Raw genomic sequence first — 16,210 nt, forward strand, 5'->3', positions numbered from 1 at the left:
TGGCTGTTGTGCAAAATGAGTCATTATACTTCAATTACATTATGAATGCAGGACCTGGAAACACGGTGGTATTACTACTTTTCCTCGGGTAAAATTACTTTGTTCACCACTACATGTTCACCGGTAGGAGGTGTGTGTGTGTGTGTGTGTGTGTGTGTGTGTGTGTGTGTGTGTGTGTGTGTGTGTGTGTGTGTGTGTGTGTGTGTGTGTGTGTGTGTGTGTGTGTGTGTGTGTGTGTGTGTGTGTGTGTGTGTGTGTGTGTGTGTGTGTGAGGTGGCTGCAGGGGAATATAATGCTTTGCAGTGCTTAAAGGACTACTTTGATTGCATAGTTACTGCACTATATGCATAACCATGCCTCATTGATTCCACACACACACACACACACACACACACACACACTGAGGATGTTTTCTGACCCCATTCGCGTTGCGAGCGAGGTTCTGGCTGCTCGGGATGCCAGGTTTGATGACTTGCTATTCCCGACCGGAGAGGGGCCGAGGCGGGGAAAGTCCCCCGTGGTGACCCAGCCACGGTGTCCGCTTTCCCCAGAACTGGGCCAGCAGACGGGCCTCTATATGCAGCGGGGATATATTTATATCGGGGGGTCTCATGTTTTTCTCAACACCCACGTTCACACCGTGCCTTAATCATGGGAGAGGTCACGCGGGGCACTCTGGGGTCCGTGTTGGGGCGAGGCACAGGGACCGTGTGATTCTGATGAGGCTTTATGAAAAATAAACTGAGGCAAATACTTTATATGCATACTGTCAGCAGGCTGAAATTAATCGCACAGATAAAGTTGTTTTTACTTAGAGCACCAACCGAACAACACCCACTCTCTGCTGTTACATCATTTATACGACTGCTTGAATAATTAACGGCCACTATGGGTAGATGTTTTTAATGTCCTAATGGGATTATTTAGTTTGCACTTTCTTGTAATTTGTCTTGCAATCGATTTCTTTGTATATTCATGTTTCATGTTTATGCTTCAACACACCAAAGCAAATTCCATTTATGTGGAAACCTACGTGCCAATGGCATGATTCTGATTCTAAATATACATAACTGAAATTGAAACAAGATCATCATTTTTCAAGGAGTAGTTTTACTTTTCATGAACTATATTTACTCAGAATGAAATGAAAAGATTGATGATCTGCTCCTCTAACACATTTCCCAAATGGTAAATAATTTCCTTCAAGCTATCTCAATTATGTTTCATTTTGATGCAGTATAAGAAGGAACACATTATTAGAAGTAATCGGCAGCGTCTCACAGCTCCTTGTCAGATTGGAAAGTGATCATCATATATTGTCTTCAGGATCATTAGCACAGCCTGCTGCCGATGGCTCCCCTCTCCATCTCTTAGAATTGACGCTTTTCTGTTAACTAATGAAAAGCGCTTGGCCTGTAGAGCCTGAATGCTGAGCAGTGTGTTTCTGTGATGTTATTCATGCATCCAATCCTGTGAATGACAGACATGCATCAGCAACTGGGGGCGGTAATCAATACGAGAGGAAATGTTCCCGAGCCAGGGAAAAGGGATGGATTTTTTGATTTTTTGTTGTTGTTTTGTTTACCCTGGTTACCTTCATTTTGATGCTGCTGCAGTTTCTAACCTTCAATTTACACTTCTCAGTTTCTAATCCTGCATATGAATTAGTCCATCTGCGAGGGGGAGAGATTGACAAACGCTGATGGTAATACATCACCTGAAAATCTCCCAGTAGGTAGTTTTATATCGGATCCTTTTATTCACTGTCATCGCCCAGAGGTTGACTGACAGCGTCTGAAAGATTGGGTTTCCTCCAGGCTTCAGGCCAGTCTGGGTGTTGATGACAGCCTTTTGGCCACTTTTCACTTTTCTCAATTGTTTTTGAGCCAAACTGAACTGTGTATCAATTGTGATTTTGTTTTTCTGCACAGCACCTGCAACTCATGAATCACTTACCACAGGAGGAAAACAGCCAAGAACTTTTCAAATTAAAACCCTTAAGTGTTAATAGTTTTATTAAATACTACAGACAAAATGATAAGTCAAAAGAAATGGCAACTGTTTGATTTTCTTTCAAGCAGAAATAGTGTGTTGTAGTGGTTCTGATGGCCATGTTTTTGCAAGGCTCGTAACTATTTCTGAAAAAGAAAAGATCAGCAGATTAATCTATAATAAAAATAAACGGCAGTTGAAGCTTTATTTAATGATTTTAAAAAGATACTAATCGCCCAGTTCATGAAACATGGTGGAAGTGTGTCGCATCGGCAAGGAAAGAACACATTACATAACGGGGCATCATATTAACATTATTTTATATTTGTGGAAACCGTATTCCCCGAGTAACTTTTCAAAATGATACATATTGAATTACTAGTGAAGCATATTGTCTTCATCTTCTTCCTCAAATTTGGTTTCCAAAACAATTCCTTTCCGTTTGTCGTGCATGGTGGTAGGTGGGTATTATCGAAAAAGCTTCTCTGTTTCTTGGTACCTTTAGTGTGAATAATGTGTGGGTAACTCTTTAGCTAATAACACGCTGCAGTGACAGACAGATATGAACCTCGGTGTGTGAAGCTGCTGAAAGCACAGAGTGTTTTTTGAGTGGTGGTTAGGAACCTGGTGGAGGCTGTTAATGGACCTGACCTCAATCAGATCTGATGCTTTCTCTCTGGGTTGAGCATTGATTTCAGATTGATGAGTCTGTGACTTCAGAAGAATAGAGAGATGTCATGAATTTCAACACGTATTGTTGGTAGTCTCTTGTTGTTGATTTCAGGTTTGTGTTCAGTGAGTAAAAATGATATAACCACACACATTTGGACATATTTGAACACCTCCCTCATCTTCAATCCCACTCCAGCGGCGGTGCTGAAGTACGAGAACAACGTGATGAACATCCGACAGTTCAACTGCTCCCCCCACCCCTACTGGCTGCCCAACTTCATGGACGTCTTCACCTGGTCACTGCCCTTCGTCGGGGAGAAGGGTGAGCACTCACTCACTCACTCACTCACTCACTCTCAGGACAATATTCAAGGCAGTATACAGCAAGAGATCACATTTCTTTTAAAGATTAATGGTCAATAGCAGCATCCCCATTATTTAACAGTGAGTGTAAGAAACATCTTGCATTTATTAAACTTTCAAAATGCAAAAATAAATCCTTTAGCAGTTCATTTTTGTTGAACTCAAAACAACATTTAAATAAAGTATTACATTTATTTTATCTACTTTCAAAATTAACAGCTGACTTCTTGAATATAAAACGACATTTCAATGAGTTCTCACATTTATTTGTATCTAATTTCAAAACTGTTTAAAGCCAAAATTGTACCAAAAAATAAAACCAGATTAAACACCCAGCCAGAGTCAGTAACTTCCAAAGGTAAGTCAGCAGATAGTGCTCGTCAGTGAAAGTTTAAAATAGGCTAAACATGAGCAGAGCTTTGCGTTTCCTCTCTGCCCTGAAGGTTGTTTCCAGGCATTTGGTTTTTACGGCACCCCCCCCCCCCCCCTGTCATGCCTGTGACACATCTGTGAATCACACACAACCATGAGTCACTACAGGAAGCTTATTTCGGGTGTGACCCTTCCGCAAAGGGCTTTTTCAGCAATGTGAAGGTCACTGATGGACATTGCTCGCTGTGTGTGTGGAGGATCACTCAGGGAATCACTGTCTGTCTAACTACCTCCACATGACATACTATCAATACCAGGTGGACTGCATGGAAATATTTAAAGGTCACTCATGAGGTGGCATGTTAAAAAAAGGGCGCCCTGAATGTCCTATGATTCAGCACTATTGGCTAAAGTTCTAAACTTATTAAAAGCATTACACCTTTAAACGTAGATATGTTGTGTTCTCATTGATCCACACTTTAATCAGACCAGTATGATGTTTGGAAGGCAAATTATGAAGAGAAACTGGAAGAACCAAGCAATATTTTCAGGAATGGTAAACAAAAGTGGACACACGGAAACAAGTATCTTCCAGAACAGGACTGAACAATATCTGGCAAAATGTGTGTACTGCTTTGAATGCATTGTCACTGCGGCCAGAAGTAAAGCCATGTAGACAATAATGACATACACATCACACACACATACCCTCTATGTGACTGGAAATCATAGTGTTGCTTTTAAACTGGAATAAATAATGGTGCTAGAATAAAAACGTAATGTTGGAATAGTGTCATGTTGTAAAGTATGTCCTTCTGGTTTCTTCGCAGTGACTGAGATGTTGGTGAACGTGTTGAGCATCTGCTCCAACGACGAGCTGACGACTGACGAGGAGCTGGACGGTGAGGTCACTGCAGTTCCTCTTAAAGCCACAAGAGGGAGTCCTCTGCTAAACAGAACAACAACACACACACACACACACACACACACACACACACACACACACACACACACACACACACACACACACACACACCATGGCTGCTCCACCCTACTTTCAGGACATTCAGTTTCATTTATCCACATTTAACACACAGAAAGACTATCCAGGATCTATGTGTCTCATTATTATCAATTAAACATTCTTGAATTGCCTTTAGCAGCTGGAAATACTTATTTAGACACCAAGTGAATACTTCCAGGAACTATCCATATACAAATGGTCACACTGTCGGTGAAGCATTCCTTTTGAAATGACGTAAATACGACTGTTCCCACAGCACAGTGAGTCACACACTGTTCAGGCTTCTTATCATCATATAGTAGTGATCTGTTTGATCTCTGCTCACTGCTTATCTACAATGAGATTCCTTCTGCCTGCCCCTCTGGCAAACAGGAAACGATCTTTGCAGCACCCCCCCACCACTCTCTCTTACTCACTTTGTGTTGACTGATGCAATCTGTATAAACACAACCAAGACGTGGAGTGTCAACAAATCTGTGCATCAGTAAAATAACATTTGTTTCTTATTTGCTCATTCTGATTTAAGGATTTTCAAAATAAGAGAATCATTCCATAAATTCAAGCGAAGGATACAATTAGCCGTCCTTTAAACATCTAATCATTTTAGTTTGATACACTTATTTTCTTCCATTTCCACTCTCATTTACTCATTTTATTTGACGTTCGGATTGCTCTTCCCTTTACCTTTCTCACTCATGAACTTGTTTTCTGTGCCTGTATAATCCTCTCGTTGCACTGCAGTTTATCTCACATATTTATTTTGCATTCTCCTCCTTTCTCTCTCTCATGGTGTGATGTTGTCACTTTTCTGGTTCACCTCATCTAATTTCTCTTTTATGTTTTCCAGAGTTTTGTGTTCAAGGCATCTCTTTTCTTTTCACTTGTTGTGCTTTTCTTGCCTTTTTTTATTTGGCCGCCTGGCCCCTCTCCGCCAGCTTTCATTCTGCAGCCATCCACTGATCTCTCTGTCCTTTCTCTTGTCTTCTCTTCTGGGGGTGTTTCATGAGAAGGACAGCTAATATACCCCCCCAAAAAAGGTACAAACATTAGCGGTGTGTGCAGAGGTGTCCGCTGCTTGCTCTCTGCGTCTGTCAACTAACGGCACTGTTTGAAGCCCCTTCTAACACCTCTACTCAGCCTTTATGTATCTTCTATTTAGCGATTCTATTTCATTAGTTTCCACAAAGACGGCTCAGAAATGTTACATGCTCCAGCTACGACCTTATCTTTAGATGGAACATTATAGTAAAATATAAAGCTAAATTACAGAGCATCAGGGATTAAAATCGTACATTTTAAGAAAGTAAAATTGGATAATCTATACGATTATATAATATTACATTGCGTGAAGCAAAGAAAGAAATCTTGAGCGAGGAGGTGAATCCCACATGCCGTGGTTTTTGTTTTCTACAATGGACCCTATTAGCGGCCCCACCTATCTGAAAACAAACAAAAAATACTTCCCTTAATGGTTCAGCTAAAGTCATTTACAAGCTGTACACATTAAAGTAAGCAGGACCGGTACAGGGGTTCCGTTCTGTAGAGGAATACATGTTTAGTAATAATGGAGTATCCAACAGAGGAGGGGAGGACAGCTTTTTCCTTTCCCAGCCTTTTCACCACACATCAGCTTCATATCCATCTTTCATTCTTCATACATTTTCCAAACGGGCTCCCTGGGGCCCTCAAACTGTTATTCTGCAAAAAGGTCTCTTTCAACAAAGTTTTGTTTTCCAGTGCAGGAACATTCGTGGTTGGGTCTCTGCAAACAACACACAGCACAGGAAATATAGAGTGCTCTCGTCCAATGTGCTGAACAGACAAGTTTGGACAGCATGATGTAACGAGGTTTACAAGTAGTACCTGGGGAGAACAGTAGGTAGGAGGCATCAGGACTTGAGTTGAACACCACTCGTGAAACAATACGGACAGGCAGCATGAGTGCACTAAGTGAGAGTGACTCAGTTGTTGTGGTGTGTGGACGGATTCAAACGTTCTAAACGTTAATAACCACGCTGTGTTTGCATCGTGTTCGCCTGATGCACCTCTGGATCAAACTAATACCCCGAAAGACTGAAGCAGCCTTAGCACATTTACTGAATGTTATGGGAAACCCAGACAATAAGGTCTTAATTACACTTCCACAGGATGTGGTTTAGTCAACATGAGTCACAGTTTGTTTGACTGCGTGTGACCTCTGACCCCCTCCAGGTGCCACAGCTTCTGCCCGCAAGGAGGTCATCCGCAACAAGATCCGTGCCATCGGCAAGATGGCCCGAGTATTCTCTGTGCTCAGGTATGCAGGTCTAAAAAACGGTGTGCTCTACCATCCCTTTACACTCAATGAGAGTCATTATAAGAGATGTAATATTTAAAGCTGCACTAATCAATATTTGTTTGAAAAATACATACGATTATTAAAGGTGTCATTTGATTTTAAGAACCCACAGAATTGTCTTGTGTTCATTTTGTCAGCTAATTTATTAAGTCTCAGTCCTGTTTCAAATATCCTTGTTAGCTTTTATCAAGTTTAGTCATATCTATTCTCTTTTTTATAGTTAAATTGCCAACTCTGCAGTTCCCTTCAGCTTTCAGTATCAGTTTAGTATTAGTTTGTCTTTTAGCGTTTTGTTTTGGTTTGCAACTTCCATGTTTTCCTTCAATATGACTTGTGTTTTTTTTAATTAAACAAGTGTGTTCTTCAAACTTAAATGAGTTAGTTTTCATTACAGTATATTGTCAATAAAATGTCTTACAGATAAAATACAAAACCTTCAGTAGTAAATGTATTTCTGTGTTCCCAGAGAGGAGAGTGAGAGCGTGCTGACGCTGAAGGGACTGACCCCGACCGGCATGCTGCCCAGTGGAGTGCTGTCCGGAGGCAAGGAGAAGCTGCAGAATGGTAAGACTGTCACCAAGTACCCCGAGACCCCCAGCTTTGGCCCCCACAACGGACTCTCACACACACACATAAAACCCCCTTACACTGCAATCCCCTGAATAAAGTGCCAGCTCAGTGTTTAGGGAATCTCTTTCCTTTCCCTTTAGTGATGGTTTGAAATTTGCTGCCTCAGAGTAGTACTGTAGCTAGTGTGTCTGGCAGCTGAGTATTTTTAGACTGCATGTTTTAGTTCAATACATTTAAGCAATAACAGCTTTCTTTAAACGTTAATGTAGCTTTTCCTTCATATTGATAGAATATCAAGTTATATTTCCTCCAGATTCCTCTTCACTAACAATGCCAAAGACGTATAGCAGATTTCCTTTGTCCCTTTGTCTTCTCTAATGTGTCTCCCTCCTGATCTTTCGCATTAATATCCTGTCTCCCCGTCCCCGTCTCTCTCTGTATTCCACTGGTTTTATCTCAAATATTACCTGTATCTTTTTCTTTCTCCTTTCTTTCTAGAAACTGCAGGTATAATCGGTTGTGCAAGTATTCTGTTGTGTTATTTTTTTGTGAGACAAGTTTAGAGTTCAGTCCACCCTCTTATGTTGAATTCCAAACACTCCCTAAATGAGTTTGATATGCCGCTGCAGCCAGGAAGTAAAGGCTTTCTGGAAACGCCTTTACAAACACTTCAAATTTACTTGGGACTCCTGACAGAAATGGTCACTTTATTGTCCAAATTTGAGCGCTTAGTGGTGGATCTCAGCAGAGCTCCGCGGGGACAGACGCGGGGCTCTCTGTGATTCAAAGGATGAATTGGAATTGACACAAGCAACTGTGAATGAAAGGCAGTCTGCCTTTCCTTTACAAACCCAAGCAGAAATCCAGACGACTTCCCTCGCCTCTCACAGGTTCTCACACATCAGCTAGCCCTTTACCAAATACATTCACTGCGGTTTGAAAACTGAAATATCACATGGAGTAGTTTTTACATTCAATAACAAAATCTGTCACTAAGAATCATTTAATTCAAAGTATAATTGTGTTACACTATGTTTTATACAAGGATATAATCTAGCATACACTAAAATCACAGGTTATGTAAAGTGTGCTAACATTAGCCACTAGAAGCTCCCGGTCCTACATGAGCAATAGCAGCAAAACCACTCAATTAAGGCAATTTAGCAAGAGCATTTTAGTTTTGTATAAGTTCAACCTATCATTTCTAACATGAAATCATTTTATTTGTGTTATTTCAAAAGTTACATCATTTCACTTTCTGAAAAATAGCATTAGACATATGACTTCCACGTGATTTTGGAAGGTGCAGGAAGCTATAGGGTCGATTATGGCGGGATGGAGGTTCATATTTTGAGAAGAAACTTCAAATTTCAGAGATTGAAGTCAAACATTTAAGAGCAAAGTGATGAAATAACATCTGAACAAAGTTGGCAACTGTGCTTATTACACTTGGGGAAGATGGGATGCTCTCCTCTTTGCCAGCCTTACTAATTTAGGCTGAAAAACAAGACTATTTTTGCATCATTTTAACGTTACAAAAATAAAGCTATAGTTCTATACACTGTGTCCCAAATACCATCTTTGATTGATGACTTTTAAACCAAGTTTGTCATTTTGGACTTGAGGGTTTGAAACCAGTAAACGAACTTCTACAGTTTCTGCTGATAAGCCATGGAGTTGTAATGATTAGCATTCATGATGTTGAAAGTAGAGTTCTGGATGCAGCTGACACTAAAGAGAACCGCAGTGAAGGCAGGGTGTTGTTCAGAGATTCCTGCTGCAACATTGGTAGAATCACATTGCTCCCCTCCTCTAAGCAGACTCCAGTGTGCTTCTACTGTAATGTTGACTCCATCACCATTCTGTTGCAGTCTGTAGCTCTCGTGCCTTTCTGTAACTCTCTCTCATCCCCATGGTAGTATGTCTGTAGTCTTCAGTACTGTATAGCCGTCACCTTCTGCCTCACCCCGTGTCTCTGTGTAAAGATGATTTACACAGCTGTACTGTATGTTAATGTATGAGCTAAAGGACGACTGTATGAAATTGGTAAGTGGTTGAAACGCCAAAGGTTATCCTCCCCCCCCCCCCCCCCCCTTGCTCGCACTTCACAAAAGTAAGGCAGCATTTTTGATATTTCATATCAAAAGATGCTCCTCCTGCAGTTCCAGATGCTGCTTCATGCTGCACACACACAGTAACGCTGCTCCATGTCTACAGCGCTTAACACTGAAACCACAGCCATAAGACCTACAATCACAGTCACATGCACTTAAACCTTTTTCCTGTTTCCATCCGTCCCGTCTCTACTCTCCCTTCTCCATGTGCGTAAAAGTTAAGAACTAATACATGTCCTGCTTTAACGTGTTGTATTTGTTATCAATGTTGCCGTATTCATTTATTTCTATCACCTCATTGATTACGTCAAAGATCCTCTCCATGAGGTTGTCCACTGCCGAAAACATGTCACCTTCCCTTTACAGATCTGGAATTCATCAACAAAAAAAAAAGCTAAGCTAACCCCTCTCCTTCACCACCCCCCCTCTCTGCTAACATCATGTGTCCTTTGTCACGAAATGTGGAGATGACGTTAACCTTTATGTCAGCATTGGCTGTCTTTGCTGCTCATTGACTTGTTCCTAGGACAAAATGAACTCCTCTGCTCACTTCTCTCATTCGTTTGCAACCCCCCTCTTCTTCTCTTCAGCTACTATTGAAGCTATTGAGGCTGACGAAGGTAAATGGGTCCGGCCGCCCTCTTCTGTTGCTTTTCATGGCAATAGACAGGGGGCTCCGCTGGGTTTTCATTCATCTCGCTGGTGCTTGAATAGAGTGTGTTGGGTGTTTGGGCTAACAAAATGTGGCACAGTATTAACAGAGAAAAAGAAGTACGTCATTAGGAACTCCTGTGGTCACACAATGTTTTAAAGGGGAATGGATTTCATAGCACAGACTTTTAGGTCACACTGTGATATTGAGTGAGCGCAAAGCATGAAAACACGCAGGTTATTCTGAATAGACACAAAAAAGGAATGCGGTTTGTTGCGTTTCCTAGAAAACATTATTCACTTACATTTGAACTAGTCTAAAAAAGCCCTTTTATGGTGATCATTTGCCTAAAATACCACTGTTTATGCATCTTTAATGGGTGGATTATAAGGCAGTTCAGTAGTGGCAGTTGAGTGCACCTTGACAGGCATAATATGAGAGAGATGTAGGTCAATCAGCTAATCTGGCATAGATAATTAGCTTTTAACAGACACAAGTTGGACCACGACAGCATCTAGAAGTCATACAGTGCTTGGTAGATTTTGTAGATAGCTGATTCATTTGGGTGGGAGGTTACACTTTTATCCAAAGCTGTATGAAGATAGCCAGAGATAAGAGGTACATTAAACAAGTATTTGATTTAAATGACTCGCACATTACTGACACTGTGGGTTAAAGAGTGTTCCCCCGGCTCTGCCCTCACACAATGCAGTGAAGTCTTGCCATGGAAGTTTATAAATGTATTTCCCCTTTGAAACAACTGAAGCAGTTGTGCATTGTTGTTGCTGGTGTATTAATATAATAATACTACCGTTTTTGTACGAGTTGAATCTGAATTAATAGAGACAAACGCTCCACAGGAGACTTTGAAATGCAAATTGAAATCAAAAGCATTTTTATTAACAACGCATTTGGCGCAAGAACAACCTCAACTGTGCACTAAATAGTAGTTTGCCAGCTGCTATTTACGTTGTGCGGCACTTCCTCTTTAGCCTCACAGAGGACAGTCCTTTGTCGAGACACTTCTCTGCTTCTCTCTCCATGTGGATCCTCTGTGGCCCTGCTGTGTCGTGTTTCTTTCCTGTGAGCTGCTAATAACCTGTGTCTGACCTGTGCTATGCAGCAACACAACTACGCTACCCATCATGCCCCTCTCCACACTCCCCAATAAATCTAAAATTATGCCCACCCCTTCTTTCTAGTCAAGGGTCCTCTTTACAATCATAGTTTTCCCCATTTAGAGCCCAGCCTTTATTGAAGATGGAAGTGACGATATTTTTAGAGTTATAATTGGCTTAAAGAAACTCAATCAAGCTGAATACTGGAGTAACAATGATCACCTACGGAAGCCCTCAGCAGGAAGTAAGAGTAATATCTAGTTATCAATTTAGTAAGTCTGATCAAAAAAGTTTTTCTTCTGCTTGAGATTCAAGAAAAGGCTGTCTATATTATTTTCCTTTTTTTTTTCTTTTGTTAAAACAATTAAAAGTTTGTTGAGTTTGTTTTTGTAATACTTGTTTCGGCCACAAGAGGCTGAAGTAAACAACATGTTCTACATAGGGCTTTTCTTTCAGGACTTTTCTCCATACTTGTGGTGCATTAGCAAGTTTCTTTTAGTCCTATTTAGAATATTGGGTATTGGTGCATGTTAGCCTCTTGTGGCTAAAATTAGTATTACAACAACAACCACTTACAAAAATGATCTTTTTTAAATCACCCCGCCAAACCGTTTCCCTCTTCGTAAACAAAAAACACAGGATAGGAAAAATGTTGATCAGATTTAGAAAAAGGATCCCTAGATCTCTTTATATTCTCATTTGCCTCCAGATGAATCCGACTGAAATGAATAACTCAGTGTTGGGTTGACTCGATTTCTTTTTTCATAAACCTGCTGTTGTTTTGTCTTTTTACTCCATTATTCAGTTGAATTGAATCTTCTTTTTATTGAACTTGAGGCTAAATCATATTGTGCCCTCCACCCTTCAAACACTCCCTCAATCCATCATTTATTGCTGCATGCTCCAAGCAGACCAAACAAGGTGTTAGCACCCCCGTTCCTCTGTAGTGTCTCTGTACGTGAGCTCAGTCTCAACGTGGTTCTATTTTGTGGAAGTGATTGTCTCAGTGGGCTCCACCCTAGTATTTGTTTCCCCCCCTCCCCTCGTTATTTATTTGTCTCTTCTTTACCATTCTCCTTCTTCCCTTTTGTCGTTTTTTAATCTGTGACGTGACGGGGTGATCTGGATGTTTGGGGTCTTCAGGTGTTCTGCAATGTGCCCGAGTTAACTTATTATTTCAAATGTTAATATGCTGCTAGGTTAAGATTTACAAAAAGCAGGGCCATTAAAGGGTCCAGTTTCCACCGATTAGAGCACAGATTGATGGCACGGTGAAAACCTGTAGACCCTGATTCCAGGAGAACCCTCTTTAGATTTAGAAGGATGATCTGATCCTTTTTTCTGTGCAGTTTATCATTTTGTAACTCTTTATAATATGTTATTGTGTTGTCATTTCACAAAAATGAGTTTCTTATTAACTGTCTATCTGTTAATTAACGGCTAAACATTCAAAGGGACGAATATGTAAACATGCTGTACCGTATATGCTGTCGTTCAAAAGAACACATTTTGTTTAGTTCATACTTATTAATAGTTCAGATGTGTTGCCTCATAAACACAACTCAAGTTAAAGGAATAAGTGGACATTTTGGGAAATATGCTTATTGACTTCCTTGCTGAGAGTTGAGGCTTTTTAGAAACAAATTGGATCGATGTTATTGTTCAGAATTTCACATACAATGCAAATTCTACATGGAAACATTTCAAGATCGAGCTGTATTTCTCTCAGCTTTCGCATGCCAATTAAAGGCATTTTAGGGACAACAGATGGAAATTAGAATAGCAGCTAACTCTGACTTATTTACAGCAATGTTTCTGTTGATCAATGAGCACTGTCCCTACCAACTAAATCAATAAATTAAAATAAAATAAAACGTTTTTATTTATGAAACAACAATACGGAGGCTCGGTAGTCCGAAACAAGACGGGAAACTTTGTTACCCATTTCAACCTCGACAAAGGCAGAGCAGACCAGACCAGATCTACTTCTTCAGTTGTTTCCCTTAGCATTAAAGCCATTGATATATATTATTCAGAGGTGAGTGATTTTTCAGTTGAGTTTATTTGTCATGCCTCTGGTAGGTAGAGGCTTTTTTCATGAGAAGATCAATACGTCCCTCATATGGTTGTTTAGTTTGGGTGTACAGTTGCTAAGCTTCGAGCAAAGTGTAAAAATGATTTGATTATAGATTTCAGAACCAATAACAAAAACGTGTGGTTTAGAAGTGTTGATAGGCTGATTTTCAGAAAGAGCCAGGCTATAGCCGTTTCCGCGTTTCAAATATGTATGCAAACTATTGTTTATTATTCTCATCTGTCACCTGAGAAGTAAATAAGCACATTTCCAAAATGACCATCTATTGCAGGTATCATTACTGTTAACAAGCCTTCACATACTCATTTTCCATGGATAACTTCAGTTGAATTAGCCAACAGCTCCTCAGACGCCGCCTGAGTGTTGTCCTTTTCTCAGTTCAATATTTACAACAATTCCATGAACAGAGAGCAAGCCAAAGATAAATGTGGTGCTGTGCGGATGAATGTGAGCGTGTGACCCCATTCTATTACTCATCTCATCCCTCCCCTCTCAAACCACTCCTGATTTCTCCACTATTTTCCCCTTTTTCTTGCCTCTCAACAGCCATCAAAGGCTTCTCGCCCCAGCACAAGATCACCAGCTTCGCCGAGGCCAAGGGTCTGGATCGCATCAACGAGAGAATGCCGCCGCGGCGAGACGGCCTGCCGTCCGACGCCAGCCTCAACTCGCTCAACAAGGCGCTGTCCTCGGAGACCAACGGCACGGACGCCAAGGGGAGCACCAGCAGCAGCGGCAGCAACATCCAGTGAAGGCAGCACAGGCGCCTCTTTGGCCAGCGGGGCCGCCCTGCCCCCAGCCTCATCACGGCCCTCCACTGCAGGAGGGGCAAAGAAGTGGAAAGCAGGGGGAGAGTTGGATTGTGGAGGGGGGAGGCATCTATGGCTCACGTTGGGGGGCCTTCTCACTTTCTAGTCTTTGGATATGCCTTCTAAATATTAGTTCATAGTCAAATCTGCTAAGTTATTGCCTGAAGATCAGGCCTTTAGTGTGCTCGATCCTCCACCACAGCGCGGCTAGCCGGAGAGAGAGAGAGAGATCTGAAAGGTGAATTATTTCTTTTATTTCTTGAAAGACCCTTTGCTCATTTACACAGAAAGCCGTGTAACTTCTTACTAACTATTGTACGTTTACAAAAATACAGCACTAAAAAGGACAGAACATGAGATAATGTTTTTAACATATAAGGGTGTACAAACTAAATAAGGACTATTTATTGATAACTTTTTTTTGCTACTCTTATAAAATAGCTCTGAAATTAATTAGGCAGTCTTAAAAAGAATGTTGCAATGTTTTCGAAATGCCAAATATTGGAACGTTTTATGGTTTTGTACATATTATGCTTACCTCAGGTTCTTTTGGTGTGTGCTTTGACCTGACTTTTCTGTATAATGGCTAAATAACTCGGTAATGAATACCTATTTTCTTGAGTTTCATAACTGGAATTTACATTTACCTATCTATCATTTGCAAATATGTTTATTTTTTTGTCTCTTTTGGAAGGGGGGGGGGTAGATTTATCGTGGCTTGCTGGAATTGAGTGTTCATTTTTCTCTTTTTAAGTATTGCGAACAAAGTAAAAATAGAGAACCTATATTGTGTAAAAAAGAAAATACAATAAACTTAAAGTGTCTGCCTATGCATGTTTTATAAAAATCAAACGGAGGAAATAGAAAATCTGAATACCTTGGCTGTGGAGGCCTGTTTTGAGATATATTGCGCTTTAGTGAACATATACTGGAAACGTATACCTGCATTCTTTCAATTAGCACCATGATGCTCTATGCCTTCAACTTCTTTTGTAATTGAAGCATTTAATTATCTAAGATGGATGAGAAATCATATTTTTAACCTGCGCTTGTAAGTGCACACAGTCCAATTAAGCATGTTTGGCAATTCTTGTGAGGTGTGTGGTTACATGTGTAACTCAAAAATGCATGATTAGCTGTTTGTGTCATATAACAGGTAAATCAGTTTTGTTCTGTTTTGTAAATGTGCCACAGAAAGTGTAATTTGATTATTATTACCATTATTATTTGGAACTCTGCTTTGTATATCAGTTACAGGTTTGATACTGCTCAATACTTTAAGATGAAACAAAAAAAAACTTTGATCTTTTTTAAGAACTGCTTAAGTGCCCAAGTAATTCACTACACGACATGAAGCCTTGCTTTTTGTAATTTAACTTCAAAACTGTTGGCAGATGAGGCATGCACTTGCAACTATGAAAAGTATTTTATATAACTGTTCAATAAAAATGTGCATGAATTTCAACTTGAAATGAACCTGCTTCTCCTGTGTGTGTGAATGTGTGTGTGACCCAGGGTGTCAGAGAACAGGAAAACCTATAAGGAAAATCCCCATATCTAACACAAATATTATTTCATCACTTCAGGGGTCAAGAGGGGTATAGAGACCTGAAATGATCCTAAAAATCACTATACATTTGGAGCTAGCATCCTGAGTTCTGCGAAGGAGTCCGTGTGTTTTGGTGTTACATTTCCTCTCAAATATTTTGGCCGGTATAGATGGGAAACTGCTCCTTGGCAGTTTAGCAACAAAGGTGTTTCCTCTTCATCAACTTCAGTGACTTGAAGCCAAGCTAGCACAATAATACCTGTGTACACAAGATCTGCAGGCTTCCTCCTTTTATACAAAGATTTTTTTTAAATTGGCAAGATTAGATATCTTTAACTCTAGTATGTTGGAAATTAAACTTCCCATCTCCAAGGAAAGGACAGACAAATCTACTTTACAAACCAACTACTCCGACATATTTTACTAGGTAGCCTTTACTAGCTTGGCCTTGCTTTCTGAAGTGTCTCTTGTTGGTCTCTTCAGCTGAAATCAAACACAATGCTCAAATGAAAGGAAGTAAACTCTAGCATCCTGTTTTTTTC

The 16,210-nt window shown here is 40.4% G+C and overlaps 1 protein-coding gene across 4 annotated transcripts in view; it reads left to right on the forward strand.

The window, feature by feature from the left end:
* Positions 1 to 15,591, forward strand: part of LOC134875902 (protein phosphatase 3 catalytic subunit alpha) — a 66,678-nt gene extending 51,087 nt beyond the window's left edge. The window contains exons 9-15 of one of the 4 annotated variants that reach the window (XM_063900635.1): positions 2,861 to 2,986; positions 4,230 to 4,301; positions 5,434 to 5,460; positions 6,635 to 6,719; positions 7,228 to 7,325; positions 10,036 to 10,065; positions 13,857 to 15,591. In XM_063900635.1, the coding sequence (XP_063756705.1) occupies positions 2,861 to 2,986; positions 4,230 to 4,301; positions 5,434 to 5,460; positions 6,635 to 6,719; positions 7,228 to 7,325; positions 10,036 to 10,065; positions 13,857 to 14,062 (644 nt within the window). In that variant the 3' untranslated portion in view covers positions 14,063 to 15,591. The remainder of the gene's footprint in view (positions 1 to 2,860; positions 2,987 to 4,229; positions 4,302 to 5,433; positions 5,461 to 6,634; positions 6,720 to 7,227; positions 7,326 to 10,035; positions 10,066 to 13,856) is intronic. The other 3 variants (XM_063900637.1, XM_063900636.1, XM_063900638.1) reach the window with 3 other exon arrangements.
* Positions 15,592 to 16,210: the final 619 nt, after the last annotated feature.

Source organism: Eleginops maclovinus, chromosome 14, assembly GCF_036324505.1.
Source record: "Eleginops maclovinus isolate JMC-PN-2008 ecotype Puerto Natales chromosome 14, JC_Emac_rtc_rv5, whole genome shotgun sequence".
In the NCBI taxonomy this organism is placed as follows: domain Eukaryota; kingdom Metazoa; phylum Chordata; class Actinopteri; order Perciformes; family Eleginopidae; genus Eleginops; species Eleginops maclovinus.